At 41.4% G+C, this 21,672-nt stretch overlaps 1 protein-coding gene across 2 annotated transcripts; it reads left to right on the plus strand.

Annotated features, from left to right (window-relative positions):
• Window positions 1-333: 333 nt before the first annotated feature.
• LOC101465358 (rhotekin) lies at window positions 334-21,184 on the plus strand. Of its 2 annotated transcripts, XM_004549899.4 has the most exons (13): window positions 345-475; window positions 2,192-2,391; window positions 2,592-2,638; window positions 2,714-2,767; window positions 2,919-3,036; window positions 3,161-3,403; window positions 3,505-3,599; window positions 3,708-3,814; window positions 3,905-4,039; window positions 4,850-5,012; window positions 9,775-9,873; window positions 16,363-16,450; window positions 20,703-21,184. In XM_004549899.4, the coding sequence occupies exons 1-13, from the start codon at window positions 458-460 to the stop codon at window positions 20,707-20,709; spliced, it is 1,374 nt and encodes a 457-aa protein (XP_004549956.3). In that variant the 5' UTR covers window positions 345-457; the 3' UTR covers window positions 20,710-21,184. The 2 variants fall into 2 exon arrangements, 1 of the variants encoding a protein (XP_004549956.3); XR_013099543.1 differs by lacking the exons at window positions 4,850-5,012; window positions 20,703-21,184 and having other exon boundaries at window positions 334-475.
• The last annotated feature ends 488 nt before the right edge of the window (window positions 21,185-21,672 follow it).

Genomic DNA, 21,672 nt, shown 5'->3' on the forward strand with positions numbered 1-21,672 from the left:
ACAAGCCCTGGTTTATTTTGAGTGTCGCCATTAATTTCATGATAATCTATAACAGGTTGGCAAATATGTCATGTAGTTTTGGATACTGGATGCATATTTACAATGTTCCCTTGTTTATTGTTGTTCCCCAACGGTATCATTGTTCTGAACAAAAATAGTTCTCTTATATTTTATGGTTTGCCCGTGTTTGAATTGCTCTATATTTAGGTGTTTGTGGTACTTATGCTGGAGCTGATGGCTAAAAGACTAAAACGTTTGAGACTTTAATCCCTCATGCTGCAACCTCTTGTAGGGAGGCTTAAGACTGTTTTGATCTCTCTGTTGAGCAACTGACTGCTCCGTCTGCAGGTCCACTCTTAACGCCGTTTCACTCAGCTATGAGATTATCAGTTCGCTCAGTGTACTTCCTGACTCAGCGGTGGTGGAACAGTCCTCTTACGTCCTGCACACAAGGAAGATGAATAATAATACGCAGGTTAGTAAAACCATATTATTTTTATATTGACTGACTTTTAGATTAATGTAAATAGTGATTTGATACATTACTTTTGATGATATCTAAAAATCTAGGTGTAAAATGTAACCTTAATTGTTAACTTCATAGATCTATAAATATCTGAACAAGGAATGATGTCCATGCATAACAGACAGCCTATCAAAAAAACCAAAACAATTTTAAATGGTATTTTTAGCACCTTGTTGCAAAAACTCATCAGAATGCCAAAACTATTTAGCTAGCATGGTGTGAAGTGTGACCTCAAAGAAATTGAGGAAACTGGACCAGCTGAGCATAAAAGAAGATGTTGCAGGCCTAAAAACTATCTACAGCAGAAAACAGCATTCATTAAGAAAGGGGGAATAAAATAAAGCAAAGACTTGACACAGGACCTGAGACATGCAGGTGGCCCTTCAGATGATCCATCTACTGCTCACTGAAACTTAATCAGAAATAAAGAGTAAGAATCACCAATTCTTAAGGAAGAGAATACAGGAAGAAAAGCCGTAGCTATGCCAAACAATGCAAAAACTGGCCTGTGACATTGACATTTTTAGTTAGTTTAGTTTACAAAAACAAATAATGATATGCTGTCAGTCATGGATTGGCCTCCTCTGAACCCAGACTTCAAGATCCTTGAAGCAGTGTGGGATCATCTTGATACAGAACAAAAAGCAGCCCACATCCAAAGAAAAGCTTTGATTGTTCTTCAAGAAGCCCGGAGAGCTATTCCTGAAGACAAAGACGTTACAAGAACGCTTGTCTAAGAGAACCGAGGCTGTGATCAAGGATAAAAGTGGTCATACCGAATACTGGCTTTCAAGCTCAATAAAATAACACAAACTATGATTTTGCCTTTATAATATATTTCAATTAATGTTTGCAAGTTTCAATTAATTGCTTAACCTATTTCCCATTTTCCATGCACACATTTGCCACTGTACTATATGTGAAAGAAAAATTAAATTACTAAAACATATTTATAGATCTGGGAGAAAAACAACTCTAAAACTAGAGTTTGTTTAATTATTTGAGCTCTGTTCATAGTGAATTACACATACCAACAAGGCTTAGACTCAGAAAACATGACTGAATTATGCAACAGTCCTCTGATCATTAAAGCTGTACTTCACCTCAAATGATGACTTGTTAATCACTTCAGAGGAGTGTGAATAAGAGTTCTTTGTCAAACAGGTCTGATAGTTAACAGCAGTAAGTACATAATGATAGGAAATTTACTATTGATAGTCATGCTTCCTGATGTGTGTCTACTCACGTGCACTTTAGATCTTTATGTTGTAATGCCCACATTGTGGAGTAATAAACCAGTACTCTCAAACAGAGAAAAGCTCATTAGGAAATGTGCTTCTAAGTGGATGGTGCATAAAGAATTCCTTGAAGGAATTCAATCTGCTGCACATGCACTTTGTGCTTGAAACACACTACTATATTTATACTTCTCAAAAACATCCTTGTTAACACAAACCTTTAACAAGAACCTTGGCACTGCTTATATATCCAAGGATTAAAGTGATGCACCAACATCTTCTGAGCTCTTATGTAACAGCTGGTAATTAAAGTCAATAGCACAAAATCTTCGACAATGTACATAAGATCATAGTTCTAAAATGATGTAAGATGTAGCCCTTTGAATTCTGATATCATTGTCTTTTCTTTTACACAAATCTGTGGCAGGATACTGCAGTGCTTCAGCACATTGAGAGGGAGGTACGCATGCGTGAAGGAGCTTGCAAGCTACTGGCAGCATGTTCCCAAAGAGAGCAGGCCCTGGAGGCCTCCAAGAGCCTCCTAACCTGCAATACCCGCATTCTGGCCTTGCTCAGCCAACTACAGAGGATGAGGAAAGTACAAATCCTACAAAGTGTGGGATGCAGGTCAGATAATTGAACTATATACTGAGGATGATGTAAATATACACTTGTATCATAGAATAGAAACAAATCATGTTTCTGCAAAAATCCATGCCTCTAGCTAGCAATTAGAGTTCAGCTAAGCTGACTGTTTAAATGGACCCCAACCCCAAACCTAACCTTATTCTGTGTGGTTGATTGACATACTACGTGATTTACTGCAGGCCATCTGACGATCTGGTGCCATGTACAGGAAAAGTAGCACTTTCAGGTGTGTTTTAAAAGATTTCTAAAAGTACTTCAACTAGCCTTTTACATTTCTAACACCATGATGTGCACTCTCTAGACCTGCGAATCCCCCTCATGTGGAAAGACTCAGAGTACTTCAAAAACAAAGGAGGTAAGTCAAAATGAAAAAGAGCATGTGATAGCATCTGGTGCATTTTTTGGTTTACACTATGTGCACTAAATCCCTATGTACTGGCTAAACACACAAAATATTCTTCATTCCCAATATATAACAAGTGTTTACCTAAAGTTCTTACTTTCAGAACTACATCGCTGTGCCGTATTCTGCCTGATCCAGTGTGGCACAGAGATCCATGACACTGACCTGGTGATGGTAGACAGGACACTAACTGACATCTGTTTTGAAGACACTATAATATTGTGAGTCAAGTGTTTTTTATTTCAGTTTGAAAGCTAAGTTTCTGCTTTCTCATCCTCCTTAAAAACACATTCGCAAGCTTTTGTTGAAAAAAAAAAAGTAAATGCATTTTCTCTGTGTGAGCAGCAACGAGGTAAGTCCAGGGTTTCAGCTTCGCGTTGAGCTGTACAGCAGTTGCGTGGTCGATGAATTCTCCCCTGGGGCCATAGGATCCTGGAGAGTGAGCCGTCTGGGGGGCTCTTTGGGATGCTCCTCTGGGAAAAAGATCCGTGCTGCATTCGAGTCTGCAGCTGTTTGCGGATCCATTTCCAGTGGAGATGTAAGATCCGGAAGCGTGCCACCAACATTATCACCTGACCTGTTGGCACTGTGAGTATGACACTATAAGGAAACATTTTATGGTGTCGCTTGGAAAAAAAAAGCAACAACAAAAAAAAAGAATGATTGTGCAAAGTTCTTTCTTTCTCAAGGGGACCTAAGTACAACCTTTTGGCTCACACAACCCTGAGAATTGAGCATGTCCGGGAAGGTTTCAAAACGCACGATTTATCACTTTCAGCGACAGGTGAGTCTCCTGTCCTGTCATTTCCTCTCCTCTCTCCTCCTTAAAATCTAAATATACATAAATAATGAATCTTTTTAAAATTCCTAATCCTTTTAAATGTTTTGCCAGAGGATAATCCATTCTGGTTGCCTTTGTACGGAAGTATGTGTTGTTGCTTAGTTGCTCAGCCTCTGTGCATGATTCAGCCAGTGATAAGTGGCCAAATCAAAATCAAGGTGACAGAATTTTTTTTTTTAATTGTTCAATATTGTTATTCATTTATCATTATTATTCACATTATGACTTTTCTCACTGCTCTTGCTCAGCTCAGCTCAGAAGAGGACTGTAATTATTCTGAAACTGTCTATGGTGTCCTCAAGAGGCAAGCCCTTCTCTGTTATCAAAGTCAAGAAGGCCTGGAGTCTGAGGACAATCCCTTGCTTGAGATTCCAATCACAAAGGTTGGTTCTAAACAAGCAAAGTCTGATGAATAAAGGCAGTGATTCATTTAGCATTTTGCCAGTGTTGATTATAATTACACACCAAGGCCACTAGAGTGCACTGACGAATTATTTAGTGGAGAGGAAAAGTGTTGTAAGGGTGAGGAGACTGAAATATTTTGCACAGTTCAAAACAGCTTTTTTAAAATTATATAGATAGCTCTAATTAAAATCAGTCATGTATGTTCAAAGCTAGAGATAAAAAAAAAAAGATAGCATCTCCTTGAATCCCCTCTTATTTCTACCCTTTTAAAACCAAAAATAATTTTCTGTTTCGGCAGGGAACAACACTGAGATTACGAGCTCTTTTTAAAAAGATGTTGGTGTATCAGAATCACCACTGTTGCAAGGATAGACTCACCACAAGACAGACTAGGTTCAACTGAAGAAAATCTGAACTGCAAACACTTGAGTATAGATTTTCTCTTTACGTGTGAGATTTTCAGGGAGCCTTGTTTTTGAGAAGCTCAATTTTAACATGTGATACAATTAAATGGTGACTTTGTGTTGTGGGTATGCTCAGAGCAGCATACCCACAACACGAAGCTTGGCAGCTTTTGCAGGTGAGCATCATGGAAACATACCATGGAATTTCTCTCTATTAGCTAACAATGACCATTCAGCCTTTTTAATGCAGTATGGAATGCAGTGATGAGCAGTTTATTGCCTGTGATGAAGCCATTTAGGTAATACAAAAGGTATTTCAGTAGATCAGCTGTAGCGTTGAGGCTACCTGCAGTGTCTCAGCTTATTCTTTGTTTTTCCTCCCAGGATACCGTTGTCTGTATGTCTGACAGAGATCCTGCCAATTGCCAGAAAATATACATCAATACACAACGTCAAGGGGAGGACATAACTTATGTGCTTACCACATACACACTTGAAGACACACAGCACTGGAGGAAGGCCCTCTGTCAGCACATCTATAGCATGAGTGAGGCCTGAATGAACTCTTTGTTTCTTTTGCTTGTTTTTTTGTTTTTTTAAGTTCTTTGGGCTTTACAAGCACGGACAGTCAAATCCCTGGCATGACCTACCAGCAGAACTTCTTACACAATCTTTACACAGAGTGACGCTGGATTTGCAAGGGAGACGTTACAGGGATGTTTGGTCTGTCCTGTTTTTACTTCAACGAAATTATGAGTACGTTTATACAAGAACAGGGTGTGCACCAAACTAAACCAACAAGTGTGAACACTCTTTGAACAAAGAAAGTTCACACTTCTGCCAAGCTTGCATAATCCCCCAAAATACGATATCAAACTTGCAGGATGATTGTAATGAAATGTTTTGGAGGTGTGCATGCACCAAAAAGCACATGTGCAGCACAGTTCACAAGCCCATAGACATCTGAAACTGATCACACGATTTGTTGTTCTGTTGCAACTTTGGATTTTTTATGATGCTTTTTTGAAACATAAGGAGTTTAAAAACAAAAAAGACAGCATTTATATCTTCATTAAACAAAGAAGGTGCAACCGGTAGGTGAAATAACCTCATATCACAGTCTGTTTATTAGTATTCACGTGTATCTCGGCTGTAAGAACTTCTGGTTTCAATTGGATGTACGGAAAAAGTGACGATATGATTTCATTAACTTTTATCGTCTTTGGGCGGAGCCACGGTAGTTGTTTTCCCCACTTTTTTTTTCAGTCTGCATACATAAGATAGTTGATAGTTGCTTGCAGTATCGTGTTGAGGCCTGATTACTGAGAATGTTGTAGGTTTTCATGCCTAGTGCTAAGTTATAGCAGGGCTTTGCCAAAACGTAAAAGTATTATTCTAAGATGCACAATCTTGTTTTTGATAAGGTTCCAGGTGCACAAAAAGAAAATCAAATCAGAAAGTAGCAGCGTGGAAATCAAGTAACTCATAATTAGCTTCATTCTAACTTCATTCTTATTTTTGGGCGATGCTTTTTAGCTTTTATTTTGATAGGACAATGGTGAGAAGGCAGGAAAGCTGGGAGAAAGACTAAATGGCTGCTTCAAGGCAAAGCCAGGCCTCTGCATTTAAGCTGGTGGTTAACTAACACATTACAAGGTTTGCTGTATCAGTGGGTGCAGATTCATACAGTAAATATGCAACACATACAGTATGCCACCTCCTCATATTTCTTTGCATGACTGAAAAAGAAAATACAGATTAACATAGTTGCAGTCACACCTGTGTTTTAATACAATAGAGCTAGACAAACAAAGTGAAATTGAATCAAACTCAGTCTCCATTCTTATGAATGGGTGGAGGCTACATATCAGGTTTACAGTCAGGTCAATAAATATTGGGACATCGACACAATTCTAACATTTTGGGCTCTATACACCACCACAATGGATTTCAAATGAAACGAACAAGATGTGCTTTAACTGCGGATTGTCAGCTTTTATTTGAGGGTATTTACATCCAAATAAGGTGTAGGAATTACAACAGTTTGCATATGTGCCTCCCACTTGTTAAGGGACCAACAGTAATGGGACAATTGGCTTCTCAGCTGTTCCTTGGCCAGGTGTGTGTTATTCCCTCATTATCCCAATTACAATGAGCAGATAAAAGGTCCAGAGTTCATTTCAAGTGAGCTATTTGCTTTTGGAATCTGTTGCTGTCAACTGTCAAGATGAGATCCAAAGAGCTGTCACTATTAGTGAAGCAAGCCATGATTATGCTGAAAAAACAAAACAAACCCATCAGAAAGATAGCATAAACATTAGGAATGGCCAAAACAACTGTTTGGAACATTCTCAAAAAGAAGGAACGCACTGGTGAGCTCAGCAACACCAAAAGACCAGGAAACAACTGCAGTGGATGACCGAAGAATCCTTTCCCTGGTGAAGAAAACACCCTTCACAACAGTTGGCCAGATCAAGAGCATTCTCCAGGAGGTAGGTGCAAGTGTGTCAACGTCAACGTCAACAATCAAGAGAAGACTCCACCATTGTGAATACGGAGGGTTCACCACACGATGTAAACCTTTGGTGAGCCCCAAAAACAGGAAGGCTAGATTAGAGTTTGCCAAACGACATCTAAAAAAGTCTTCGCAGTTCTGGAACAACATCCTATGGACAGATGAGACCAAGATCAACTTGTACCAGAGTGATGGGAAGACAAGAGTATGGAGAACGAAAGGAACTGCTCACGATCCTAAGCATACCACCTCATCAGTGAAGCATGGTGGTGTAAGTGTCATGGCATGGGCGTGTATGGCTGCCAGTAGAACTGGTTCTTTTGTATTTATAGATGATGTGACTGTTGACAAAAGCAGCACGATGAATTCTGAAGTGTTTCAGGCAATAAAATCTGCTCATATTCAGCCAAATGCTTCAGAACTCATTGTACGGCGCTTCACAGTGCAGATGGACAATGACTTAAAGCATACTGCAAAAGCAACCAACGTTTTTGAAGAAAAAGAAGTGGACTGTTTTGTAATGGCCAAGTCAATTGCCTGACCTGAATCCGATTGAGCATCCATTTCACTTGCTGAAGACAAAACTGAAGGGAAAATGCCTCAAGAACAAGCAGGAACAGAAGACGGTTGCAGTAGAGACCTGGCAGAGATCACCAGGGATGAAACGCAGTGTCTGGTGATGCCTATGTGTTCCAGACTTCAGGCTTTAATTGACTGCAAAGGATTTGCAACCAAGTATTAAAAAGTGAAAGTTTGATTTATGGTTCATATTTTGTCCCATTACTTTTGGTCCCTTAACAAGTGGGAGGCACATATGCAAACTGTTGTAATTCCTACACCTTATTTGGATGTAAATACCCTCAAATAAAAGCTGACAGTCTGCAGTTAAAGCACATCTTGTTCGTTTCATTTGAAATCCATTGTGGTGGTGTATAGAGCCAAAAATGTTAGAATTGTGTCGATGTCCCAATATTTATGGACCCGACTGTACATAGCATTATTCTATATAACATGCTGATATCTGCTACCTACCTGCATTTATTAATGCTGTTCATAGAATCAGATATATTTGCGTGACATTTTTTGTACTTTGTGTTATGGAGAAAAAATCTCTCTTATGTTGAACTGAAATCTGATAAGGTGTTTCAGTTTGTTTCTTATCTGGAAAAAAAGGGAAAAAATGCAATAACATATTTATCTATACATGGGGACGAGTGTAAGGGTTATCTACTGCATCAACATATCGTTCCACCTGTATCCACAATGCTGCAAGTGACATTATAGAAAGTCAAGAGACCAGCTGACGTGTATTTGTAATATTGTACATCGTGAGATGTTTAACGCTTTACGCTGGTATTTCCCAAACGGGTGCCCACGGTGAATCGGGATAGATTTTACACCAAATGCCCTTCTTGACATAACCCTCTGATTTATCTTGTCTCTCTTCCTGGTGTCAAACTGAAAGGGTTTTGTTCACGTGCAAAGTGAGTGCGCTATCTGAGTTTATAGACACCGTTTGGTATGTGACTCTTCACACATCAGTAGACAGAGGAAGCATCAAACAGTTCACATACTTTGTTGTATTATTTCATTTTAGACTGCCATCAGTGTACACTCAATAACCTATATTTAAACTTAAAAGACAACTAAATTCTTCTGCATATAATTAGAAGCCAAAACAGAGATGCAACATTGAACTCCACACGCGATCAGGTGATTTTCCATGAGATGTGTCTAGGGCTTAATTGGATTAAATGACGAGGCCTGGAGTCACCCGGGTTCTTTCTAGAGGTGTCCATGTGGCCTTGTTCACAGATTAACCAAGCAGGGAGGGTCATCAGCACATTTATTTGACTAATCCCACATACACAGGGAGAGTCCTGTCTGTCTTTCTTTGGAAAGGTCATTCATGTAGAAATCATGATCATTAAAAAAGGTGTGTTTCTAAATAAAAATACATTCTGCATACCTCAGGGCTATTACTGTTAATCTTCATTGTAATCTTCTTTTAATAAGGCAACTGCAGAACATGTTGCTGCAATGATATTGTGAGTAGGAGAATGTGACATTACGTCACTTGTTGATGTGAACAAGGGAGTTCTTGTTTGTCAGTGATCTGTCAGTGTGGATTTATTTATAAATTTTATCGAGTTTTGAAAGAAAGTATTCAGAGAACCATCATGTGGGCTGCAACGTGCAAAAAAAAGATGCAATGACAGAGCACCTTGTACATCTAATATGTAATTGTGATTAAATTACATATTATTATGTTAAACAATCATGAACATAATAAATAATGTTAAATAGGGAAAATAAGCATAAGCTTATTTAATTCGAATTGCACACAGACAGTGTGCACACAAGCCAAATCTGAGTGCAACACCGTCATGAAAAAAAGGCCTCTTTGTCTAGATAAGCTTGATTGATGATGCCTTGCAGTTTTAAGAGTTTTTGTTTTTTTAGTGGCTTCAGTCTGCGCTGCCTCTTGTCCAGCAGGTAAATCAAGACCGTGTCATCAGATGAGAATGTCTTTCAATGCTCAAGAATACTGAAATTACTGTACAATGTAAATCTGGTTTAATATTGGTCAATACTGAAATATTGCTTTTTAGCCAATGCAAACAATTATACTACTGATATGCTTTTAAACACCCATTCAGGGCAATAACAAACATGCTTGCCAGCTAATTTCAAAATAATTTGACAAGATAATTGCTGATGTCAATTTTGGATTGAATTCTTTTCTATTCATCTGCTACATAATTGTATAATATTTGTATTATTATTTTTGCAGGCCATTGGAAACAGTGCTGTGACAACCTCATGAAGATACAAATGCCGAGCTCCAGGAAATCAGTAATGACGAAGCAGGGATCTCTATACCATGAAATAGGTAGAGTAACATGCGCAATGACTGAGTGATGCCAGCTTATGCCACAGCCCCAGAGATGGTGTTCAACTAAAATCTTAAACTATCTTACCAGTCATTTGGTTTGCCTGACTTGGCCAAGGACAGTCTCATTCTCAAGTGTTTCACTTCCTGGTTAAACAACAACAACAAAAAAGTAACTGATTTTAATTTCTACATCTGACAGCTTTAATTTTTTATCATTGGATGTTTATTTTAAATTGACTTTAAAACAACCCGAAGAGGAGACATGGGCGCATCCTCCCGCAGGCCCACCACCCGCAGGAGGCGCCATAGGGGTCGGGTGCATTGTGTGCCGGGTGGCGGCCAGGAGCGGAGGCCCTGGCGGACTGACCCCCGGCTGCCAAGACTGGCAATAGGGACATCGAATGTCACCTCTCTGGTGGGGAAGGAGCCTGAGTTAGTGCGTGAGGTTGAGAGGTACCGGCTAGATATAGTCGGGCTCACCTCTACGCATGGCTTGGGCTCTGGAATCAGTCTCCTGGAGAGGGGCTGGACTCTGTTTCAGTCTGGAGTTGCCCCTGGTGAGAGGCGGCGGGCTGGGGTGGGTATTCTAATATCCCCTCGGCTTGCTGCCGGTACGTTGGGGTTTTTCTCGGTGGATGAGAGGGTTTGTTCCCTGCGCCTTAGGGTCGGGGAACGGGTCCCGACAGTCATCTGCGCTTATGCGCTGAGTGGCAGTTCGGAGTACCCAGCCTTCTTAGAGTCCCGGGGGGGGGGCGGGGGGGGGGGGGTGCTGGAAGGTGCTCCACCTGGAGACTCTGTTGTCCTGCTGGGAGACTTCAATGCTCACGTGGGTAACGACAGCGAGACCTGGAGGGGCGTGATTGGGAGGAACGGCCTCCCTGATCTGAACCTGAGCGGTGCTTTGTTATTGGACTTCTGTGCTAATCACAGTTTGGCCATAACGAACACCCTGTTCGAACATAAGCGTGTCCATAAGTGCACGTGGCACCAGGACGCTCTAGGCCGTAGGTCGATGAACGATTTTGTAATCGTATCACCAGACCTGCGACCATATGTTCTGGACACTCGGGTAAAGAGAGGGGTTGAGCTGTCAACTGATCACCACCTGGTGGTGAGTTGGATCAGGTGGCGGGGGAGGACGCTGGACAGACCTGGTGCACCTAAACACGTAGTGAGGGTGTGCTGGGAACGTCTAGCAGACGCCCCAGTCCGCGACAACTTCGGCAGAGCTTCAACAGCATTCCGAGGGAGACTGGGGACATTGAGTCCGAATGGACCATGTTCAGCATCTCCATTGCCGAAGTTGCTGCATTGAGCTGCGGCCGCAAGGTGGTTGGTGCCTGCCGTGGTGGTAATCCCCGAACCAAATGGTGGACACCAGAGGTGAAGGGAGCCACCAGGATGAAGAAGGAGCCCTATCGGGCTTGGTTAGCCTGTGGGACTCCGGAGGCAGCCGACAGGTATCGACAGGCCAAGCGGAATGCGGCTTGGGCAGTGGCTGAAGCAAAAACTCGGGTGTGGGAGGAGTTCGGAGAGGCCATGGAAAAAGACTTTCGGACTGCCTCGAAGAGATTCTGGCAAACCGTCAGGCGTCTCAGGAGGGGAAAGCGGTGCTCTACCTGCACTGTGTATAGTGCTGGCGGAGCGCTGCTGACGTCGACTGAGAAAATTGTCAGGCGGTGGAAGGAATACTTCGAGGACCTCCTTAATCCCACTGACACGTCTTCTGAGGAGGAAGCAGAGTCTGGGGATGAGGGGAATGACCTGCCAATTTCTGGGGGTGAGGTCACTGAGGCAGTTAAACAACTCCTTGGTGGCAGAGCCCCTGGTGTTGATGAGGTCCGCCTGAGTTCCTGAAGGCTCTGGACGTTGTAGGGCTGTCCTGGTTGACATGCCTCTGCAATGTTGCGTGGAGATCAAGGGCAGTACCTGTGGACTGGCAGACCGGGGTGGTGGTCCCCATCTTTAAGAAGGGGGACCGGAGGGTGTGTTCCAACTACAGGGGGATCACACTCTTCAGCCTCCCTGGGAAAGTCTATGCCAGGGTTCTGGAAAGGAGAGTTCGTCCGCTAGACGAACCTCGGATACAGGAGGAACAATGCGGTTTTCGTCCTGGTCGCGGAACACTGGACCAGCTCTTTATCCTCTCGAGGATACTTGAGGGTGCATGGGAGTTTGCCTAACCAGTCTACATGTGTTTTGTGGACTTGGAGAAGGCATTCGACCGTGTCCCTCGGGTTGTCCTGTGGGAGGTGTTGCGGGAGTATGGGGTGTCTGGCCCATTGCTACGGGCCATTCGATCGCTATACAACCATTGCAAGAGCTTGGTTCGCATTGCCAGCAATACAGCAATAGGTCGGACTTGTTCCCGGTGGGTGATGGTCTCCGCCAGGGCTGCCCTTTCTCTCCAGTTCTGTTCATAATTTTTATGGACAGGATTTCTAGGCGCAGCCAAGTGGCGGAGGGCTTTCGCTTTGGTGGCCTCAGAATCTCATCTCTGATTTTTGCGGATGATGTGGTTCTGTTGGCTTCATCGGGTGAGGGCCTCCAGCTCGGACTGGAACGGTTCGCAGCCGAGTGTGAAGCAGCGGGAATGAGGATCAGCACCTCCAAATCTGAGGCCATGGTTCTCAGCCGGAAAAGGGTGGAGTGCCCACTCCGGGTCGGGGATGAGTTCCTGCCCCAAGTGGAGGAGTTCAAGTATCTCTGGGTCTTGTTCGCGAGTGATGGGAGAAGGGAGCCGGAGATCGACAGACGGATTGGGGCTGCAGCTGCAGTATTGCGGACGCTGCACCGGTCCGTTGTGGAGAAGAGGGAGCTGAGTGTAAAAGCGAAGCTCTCAACTTACCGGTCGATCTACGTCCCTACCCTCACCTATGGCCACGAGCTGTGGGTAGTGACCGAAAGAACGAGATCGCAGATACAAGCGGCAGAAATGAGCTTCCTCCAAAGGGTGGCTGGCCTCTCCCTTAGAGATAGGGTGAGAAGTTCGGCCATCCGGGAGGGGCTCAGAGTAGAGCCGCTGCTGCTCCACATCGAAAGGAGCCAGCTGAGGTGGTTCGGGAATCTGACAAGGATGCCCCCTGGGCGCCTCCTGGGTGAGGTGTTCCAGGCATGTCCCACCGGGAGGAGGCCCCGGGGCAGACCCAGGACACGTTGGAGAGATTATATCTCTTGACTGGCCTGGGAACGCCTGGGTGTTCCCCCGGATAAGCTGGAGGAGGTGGCTGGGGAGAGGGAGGTCTGGGCCTCTTTGCTTAGGCTGCTGCCCCCGCAACCCAGGCTCGGATAAAGCGGATGAAGATGGATGGATGGATGGATGGATGGATGGATGGACTTTAAAACAGACTTTTTCACTTTGACTTAATATCAAAAACAGATTGAAGCTACATTTACTGAATCTGTTTGACCACATGGCATAAGAGGAATTTAGCAGTAGCCTGATCTGGTATTACCTGGTTGCACATCCTCAGATGCTGAACTCCATAAGCATTTAGACTTATATTTCTACACCCTGATGTATGAATTAAGTATGCACTGTTCCTTACCAGTGTTTGGTTTGTTGCCAACTTACAGGTGAAATATTTGTCTCTAATATCGCTAGCGTTGATATTTTTGTTGCGACTGGCTAGAGTTGAGGATCCACTCCAATCTGATCTATTTCTGACTTTGGTTCGCTACTATTTGTGAAGAGCATATTCAGAGGGTTGTTTGAGGTTAAAAAACAATGATGTTGCATAAGAGTGATGCAAAACAAATAAGCTTAGTAGCTCAGCCCAAGCCAAATGCCACTGGCATATAACACCTACACTATATTGTCAAAAGTATTCACTTGTCTGTCATTACACGCATATGAATATGATTCTTAATCCATAGGGTTTATTATAATATCAGTCCACCCTTTTCCAGCTATAACCTTTCTTTGTGCACTGGTGCGCAGTCATGTTGGAACAAGAAGGAGCCATCCCCAAACTGCTCCCATAAAGTTGGGAGCATGAAGTTTTCCAAATGTCTTGGTATGGTGAAGCATTAAAAGTTCCTTTCTCTAACTGATGTAATGGTGGCAAAGAGAGAAAGTGACGTAAGATTTGCGCATGCGTGGTACCCTATTGGTACCACGCAATCTATGGAGTCCCTTGTGGGGCTCCATAGATTTGTGGTAATTTTAAAAAGTTTACATTTCTTAGGCTTTCTTGTCTGAAGTCATTTAAAAAACCAGCGGCCAACAGCGCTGTACACAACAGTAGACTGGTGGGTAATAAGCAGTGTTGGGCAAGTTACTTTGAAAAAGTAATTTATTATAGTTACTAGTTACTTCTTCAAAAAAAGTAACTGAGTTAGTAACTGAGTTACTAGATTCTAAAAGTAATTAATTACTAGAAAAGTAACTATTGCGTTACTTAAAAAAAAAGTTTAACCCTCTGGGGTCCAGGGTATAATTGTCCATTTTTGATTACTTTTGATTTTCCCGCTACATTTCACCTTTAAGTGCGCCCCAGGGCAGCTGTGGCTACAATGTAGCTTGCCATCATCAGTGTGTGAATGGGTGAATGACTGAATATAGTGTAAAGCGCTTTGGGGTCCTCCGGGTACCCCTGCCCCCAGAGGGGCAAACCGTACCCGGATCCAGGAGATGCAACCCTTCTCTCTGGGGTGGAGGAAAGCAGACCACCTCCTTATCTGCAGTAGCAGGGAGGCCCCGCCCACTCATATGTAGTGTTGCTGCGTGTTGTTGTAAAGTGCATTTAAAACAAAGGGAGGGCATGGTGCTTCTTGCCAGAGAGCAGCACGGCTCTTCCCGAAAACCCTGACACACACAACAAAACTATTGACTATACTACACACTAACTACACAAGATTTGCACTAAACGTTGCAAATCTCTCACTTCTCAAAACACCGCTGTCACTCCTAAAACTTCCCCTCTTCTTAAACAACTAAATGCTGTGAGCTGTCGGCTTTCAGACCCGACGGCGTGTGTCCGCGTCCATTTCACTTGAAGGCACATAGGGTGAGAAAGCTGACATCTCACTGATTCTGATGCGTCGGCGGGTCCGCGCTTTGTGTCTACCTCTTTTTGCAGAATCCATTTACCTGTTCTGTTTTGCTGTTTTAGCTGTTTGATGGTGTTTGAAATAGTTTTCTGAGCTTTAACCTGAGATTCTTCTGTTTATGGCAAAATACATGTATATTTAAAAATCGATGCAGGATTTTAATGAATCAATATCGCTTTATTAAAGCTAAAATCAATTTTAATCAATAAATAGATTATTGAAACCCACTCCTAGTAGCAATGTCTCTGTGAATGGTACTCATGGCCATTGATCAATGGTCTTTGATCAATGGACTTCGATCAGTAGTTGTTAATCAATGGTCATAGGAATTTGCATCAAGGAACTGACCTCCCAGCACATTGTTCATTCGGTGGTGCTAGTTTCAGTCATTGTGCAATGTACTCTTTATAAGGTTGGTCACTTGGATGAGTGACAATACGTTTCTCCCACTGAAAACACTTTCTCCAGATGAACTAATCAACCTTTTGGGATTTACAAAATGATCATACTATATTGAATAAGACTGTGACTATAAAAGGTGTTAATGGATTTAAATCAAGTAAGAAGAGAATCATTTACACATAGAAATCTATTCATTCATCTCTTTTTTGCAACCAGAGAAGTCGCCCTGTGCTGGTAATTAGAAAGCATGCACGTTTAAGAGACTTTGACTTCATTTTACAGACTGTGAGATTACTTCTATCTTTTATATACAGACACATAATTAGGTGGATCACATGGCTGCCTAAAATAGAAGAAGTGTGATCGATTTAAAAGGGTATAAGGACCGATGAGACTACGCAACCTGTGTAAACCCAGTGATTTTTTTAAGTGATTTACAGATCATGTCGAATTACCAGGGAAACACTATTTTCCTCAATCAGAAGGGAGATGTGCTGTAGAGTACGCACTAGGGAACAGGTTTTTTTTGTCTGTCTCTCCATAACAGGAATTCAGACAGTCTTCATCTGTAAAAAGCTGGAGAAACACCTTGACAAACGAGTTTGAGTAAATAGCAGGATGTAAAAGACAAATAATACTACGGAACAATGACACAAAAGAACAAACCAGATACTGTTGACGTGAATAGCTGCATTATCTCAGACACCTGCTGACAAACATGTCAGTCAGACCAAATGACAACATGTTATAAATGAAGCACCTTAAATACGGGTGTGTTTAAATAACAAAATATTCTCTTCGAAACTACGTCCCTATCACTAAAACAAGTCACACAGAAAGAAAATGTCTCTAAAAGGAAAAAGAAAATGCTGTTCAGTCTTTTAATTCCTTCTAGTTGACTACTTATCAGTTTGAAACATCTCCAGTAAGAAATTGAGTTAAGATAATCAGCCAAGAGTTTTACAACTGAAAAATTTCAAATGATTGTTTCCTTTGTTCCTTCTATTTTTTTTCTTTCTTCAATATTTTCAGCGACACCCTCCTCGCCCAGAAAGCAAACTGAGGTTCCAGATTTATCTACTGATATCAGCTCTTTGCTCTCTACATACTACAAGGAAAGGTAGGTTTTCTACACCTCTGTGCGTGCAGTCTTTTTAAAGCCTGCCAAATACACCTGTATGTATTTGCCAGCAGGATTTGCTTTCTCTTCAGTCATATTAAATAGTAAATCCACTCCTAATGCTCACCACCACACGCATAATCACTTGTTGTATTATGACATTCCAGCACAGCTTACCTCGTAACTACAAGCAATGAAACATTACACTTTGCAATTAATATTTGTTATGACCGTGGTAAGTTTTCCGTAGGCAAGGCCCAGGACTTAGGTATATTTTGTGGGGCAGATGTGGCTACAATATAGCTAACAATATACCTAACTGTAAGTGGAAACTTACAGTCACAAGTTGCACATTAAACCTATTTGAGTGTCAAGTTTATTCTCTGTCATATAAAAAGCATGCACAAAGTTGTGTATAGCAGGCCACAATTGTGTCTTTCTCTGTCATCTTTCTAAAGGACATTGTTCCAGCTGTACTGCGCTTTGGTTAAATGCAATGCACGAGAAGAAAGTTTCCAAACAAGTCTTTGTCTCACTTTACTGTCATTAACGTAAACATTTAACATGCTAACTGAGGCCTGTAGAGCCTGAGATGTAGCTCTTGTGTTCTGAGCATTGCACAGTCTGACCTTGCGGTGAATTTGCTGGGATGTCTGCTCCTGGGAAGATTGGCAACTGTCTTGGATTTCTTGAACTCTTCGAGTTGGGAATAATATATTACTGTAAGAATAATTAAAATGAAAGGTGTGATTTTCATACTGTACTGAAGCTTACAGCAAACATGCACATAGACAAAGCATGCAAAAATTCAGTGGCATACAGGTCACAATTGGGTCTTTCGTGCGCTCGTCGACGTCAGCAGGGACAGGAATTAACACAGAAATGCAGGTCAGGCTTAAGCAAGATGATTACCTCTTAAAGTTATACAAGCATTGTCTTTTGTAATCTGGACTGTTTTTCAAACACTAGCTGATAATTTAACTTCTTAGCAAACAAAACTTACAAGTTCAAGTGTGCACATAATAGACCTTGTCAAAAGGAACATACTGTGTTCAGGAGTGTGGTGATTTGTGTACAGAGCTAAGGCCAGAGATCAGTCAAAAGATGTCTCAGAGAACAGGTTTTACAGTTTGATAGTTGATATATGCGAGGTAACAACCGGAGAAGACAACTAGACAGGCTTTCACAGTGCTGGCTTTGTTTAGTTTTCAGATACTTTGTGTTTGTGGTTCAACTGTGTTTCTTTTAACAGAATTGCATAGTGAGTCAGACTGTTACACTGCATGCATAGCTGTGGGATAGAGAATATAAAACTACCTGACAGATTTCCAACTTTGCATTAAGAGAAAGATGCTTGGCAGAGAGGTTATGAAATAAACTCACATCTCAAAAAATAATACAATTTTGGACTCGAGGTCTTTAAATGGCCAAAGACAAATTCTGCAATTCTGAAATATTCTGCACCTAATGAGGTTGCATAACAATTTAATCAGTTAGGTAATAGACGTATAAGGTAGATGTATCTTTTTTAAATAACAAAACACAAAAAAGAATGGTATTTTCTATATATTAATTTATTCTTCTTTGTTCTTTCAAAGATACTTTATACAAAGTATAAACATGTGCAAAGTGCAGGCATTTTTTATTTGCACCACTGAAACCCATTTTAATATACTTGAGCAGAATTATTATTTCTTTAACTTATTTTGTGGCGTATCGTAAATATGTAACATTCATGTCATTGTTTAAAAGAATTAATTTGGATTTTTGTAATACATATTAAATGAGAAACATTTGAACATAAGTTTATTTTTGTTTTCCCGAAAAATAGATATTCAGGAACACTGCATATGCCCTCAAATTGCTACGTTTTTAAGTGGTTATAACCTGTTACTGCAATGTACATAAAAATTAAAAAATTTTCAACTATACTCAAAAAGTACCCCATGGCAACATGTTCTTTTTAATATGAAAAGTTATTGTCATTTTTCATCAAAATGTACAACTTTAGAGACCTGGGGCCTGTGCTTCGTACCGCGCTAAGTGAGTTAGCTGGATTAGATTGTTGACGATTTCGCGTGATCCTGGATCGTTCGGTTCCCCGAAGCCCATCCGGGACTTGCTGTCATAGCAACAGAGCCGTAAGCGTAAACCTGCTGGGGAGCAGGTTTACTTTATGTAAACAGGATTAGATCGTGGCCACGCAGGTATGTCCGCGTCATTCATACGAAAGCAACAGCGATATTCCACCACTGTTTCACCATAAATAAATAACATCAATGTAACTAAAGATAATGCAGCACTTGATCCTTTTATTGATTTCACACAGATACATACAGGTCATTCCCTAAAAAAGGGAAATGTACTATTTACATTCTATTACATGTATGTGATTATTACAGATGTAATTCATATTTCAGAGTAGTAATTGTAAATTACTTCGTGTAATCAAGATGAGAGACCACGGCTATAAAAGCGAAGGTGGATTTGGGAAGTCTGTCGCAGTCATATCCTGTCCGTTTACGCGAGCAACCCATTGCGGAAGGTGCAAGATTGATAAGGAGAGTCCTCAGAATTCAGCGTATATTGCGGGATAGACAGGATCCTTTAGCTCAGCGCGACAGTGTGCTCATAGAGAGATATCGATTTTCCCGTGAGGGTATTATTCACTTAACCAACTTGTTGACGAGGGGGTGCAGGACCACCACCTGTCTTTTTTTTTGCTCTGCCCTTTTCTTGGTTGCTGTTATGAACAAACAAACAGAGTATTCCAGGGTCTCTTTCCAAGAGACGACAAGCAATATAAGTGATAAATATTACCATTCTGTAGAATATTCTTATATTTCACTTTTACTTGTTCCCATGTTCTAGTGGGTCCTGTTGTGGCTCTAATGTGAAAGGGGGATATAATATAACATATTATAATATAATATAATGTAATAATATTGGATAATATGGTGTGATATGATAGATCTACCCTACCGCCTACTGGTGTTGGCCAGAGGGGCCGATGGCGCAATATGGCAGCCTGGCTTCTGTCAGTCTGCCCCAGGGCAGCTGTGGCTACAACCGTAGCTGCCTCCACCAGTGTGTGAATGTGAGAGTGAATGAATAGTGGCATTGTAAAGCGCTTTGGGTGCCTTGAAAAGCGCTATATAAATCCACTCCATTATTATTGTTATTATTGGATTATTTACGAGTTTGATTTGTCAGCAACTTTCTGCCAGCCCTCTCTCCTTGCTTTTGCAGCCTTTGCAGTGTTCCCTTGCGTTTTAATTAAACTCTGAAACTCCTGAAATCCCTCACTCAAGAGTTCTTGCTCTGCTGCCGAAAAATACCGAGCGCGCTCCTTCGCCATTTTCGCCAACCAATCAGCGGGTTGCCGATCACTGTTTCTGCTATCGATGCGTATCCCCTTTTACGGCACCCAGTGATCGCACATTACTTCATCCAGCTGTACTAATCGTCAACAGCAGGTGTGTTCGGGGAACCGGATTAGCGAGCTCACGGTTAGCGCGATGATTTGATCTTGGATGTTTCATTTGATCTTGGATGTAGTAAGCGACGTACGAAGCACAGGGCCCTGTACTGCATTACGATCACAATAATACAAATATACAACTTTAGTGATTTGTGTGCAAATTTGTGCATTGCGTTGAAAATACACAACAAGTTAACCTAAAAGAACTCGGTGGATGTAGTAGAAATTTTAATGGCTTGTTAACCGGACCCCACGCTGCACCCCTTTAAAGTTTGATCAGTTTGATCAGAATTCGTTCAAATCTTTTTGAGCTGTCGTTCTTACAAACAGAATGACATGCACACAAACTATACCAAAAATGTAACAGACAAACACACACACACAAAAAACCCCCAAAAAAAAACCCACTTGGACTTACTTGGAAAACAAGACAAACTGACATCCTTGTGACAGTAATCTAGCAAATAACCTGCGCTTATTCTTGTAAGTGAAGCAACCATATCCTCATACCAGCAGATCATCTGATAAGAAACTTGCAGTTGGAGTTGTGGTTTCAAGACCCATTTGTTGAAATCACTTCAGCTGCCAAGAGGGTGTGATGCTTTGGTACATAATGGAAATATTAATGGGTGAGGGAGAGGGAGGATGATTTTTCATGTCAATTTATCATCCAGACACCTATATTACCCAACAGAGATAAGGTGCATTAGATGGCAACTGTTTTATTTTCTTTGATTGATTCTTTTTTTTGTGTTGTCCCATTTTTTACAGTTATTGATCACCCTGCCAAGTACACTGGGAAAGAGCGAAACACACTTCTCAGCAGCCCAATTCTGGTTACCTTGCCCAGTCAAGGAGTTGGAGAAGGACATGATAATTGGTGGTCTTTCATGATTTGGAAGGTCACCAGAATTACTCAACTGTGCTTACTTTTTCATGCTACTCCTGAATGAATCCAAACTGTTTATCCAACAACAATAGCTAGCAATTTTTGGAGTCAAGGTGATATAATGAGATTCCACTCTAATTTTGATTCCATTTACCTTGGCCCCTTATCTTTAGTTACTGTGATAAACATGAAAATATCCATTTATTAGGCACCCACTGGGATAAAATCATGTCTCACTAATTTGAGTATCATGTGCAGCAACATGTGCATTTATATTTTCACCTGGTTTTATTGTTACACAGGAAGACATGCGTTAAATTTTAGTTGTACTAATGTGGATTAACAATAGCATTCTGCTATTATAGAAAATAGCAGAAGTAGTCTGGCATATTTCTACTGAGTCATAAGGCAAATACTCTAGGAGGAAAATCTTTTTACTGTAAATCAAGAGCACACCTTGCATTGTCTACAAATATTTTTCACTGATGTTATGCTTGTTTTGGCCACACCTCTTGGAAGCATATAAAACTCTACACTTCCAGTCAACATCCTGTGGAACGAGAAAAAGGTAATTAGTATTCGTGGAGAAAGCAGGTAGGAATCAGAGAAGGGTTTCTCAGAAGTTTGTCACTGGGTGTGCCTTAATGCTAAAGAGGACGTGTGAGAATGCAATAAGCGATTAGCGCTAATCTAATCTGTTATCTGGAGATGCCAAGGATGCACAGAATCCTTCGAGGCCTCACATCATGATCAGGAATTGCTAAAATCTTATCTTATGTTAAGTATTGTGTTTTAGTATTTTGTTTTCGTCTTGCTTTGTGAAAAAAGAAACTTGAAAATTCATGGATGACA

This window comes from Maylandia zebra, linkage group LG7 (genome assembly GCF_041146795.1).
Source record: "Maylandia zebra isolate NMK-2024a linkage group LG7, Mzebra_GT3a, whole genome shotgun sequence".
NCBI classification, from domain to species: Eukaryota; Metazoa; Chordata; class Actinopteri; order Cichliformes; family Cichlidae; genus Maylandia; species Maylandia zebra.

What these genes read in the sequence shown, in the direction of transcription:
- LOC101465358 (XM_004549899.4), top strand. An exon ending in AGGAAAAGTAGCACTTTCAG is followed by an intron (nt 2,639 to 2,713) that starts GTGTGTTTTAAA and finishes TGCACTCTCTAG; the next exon opens with ACCTGCGAATCCCCCTCATG. An exon ending in ATCTCTATACCATGAAATAG is followed by an intron (nt 9,874 to 16,362) that starts GTAGAGTAACAT and finishes CAATATTTTCAG; the next exon opens with CGACACCCTCCTCGCCCAGA.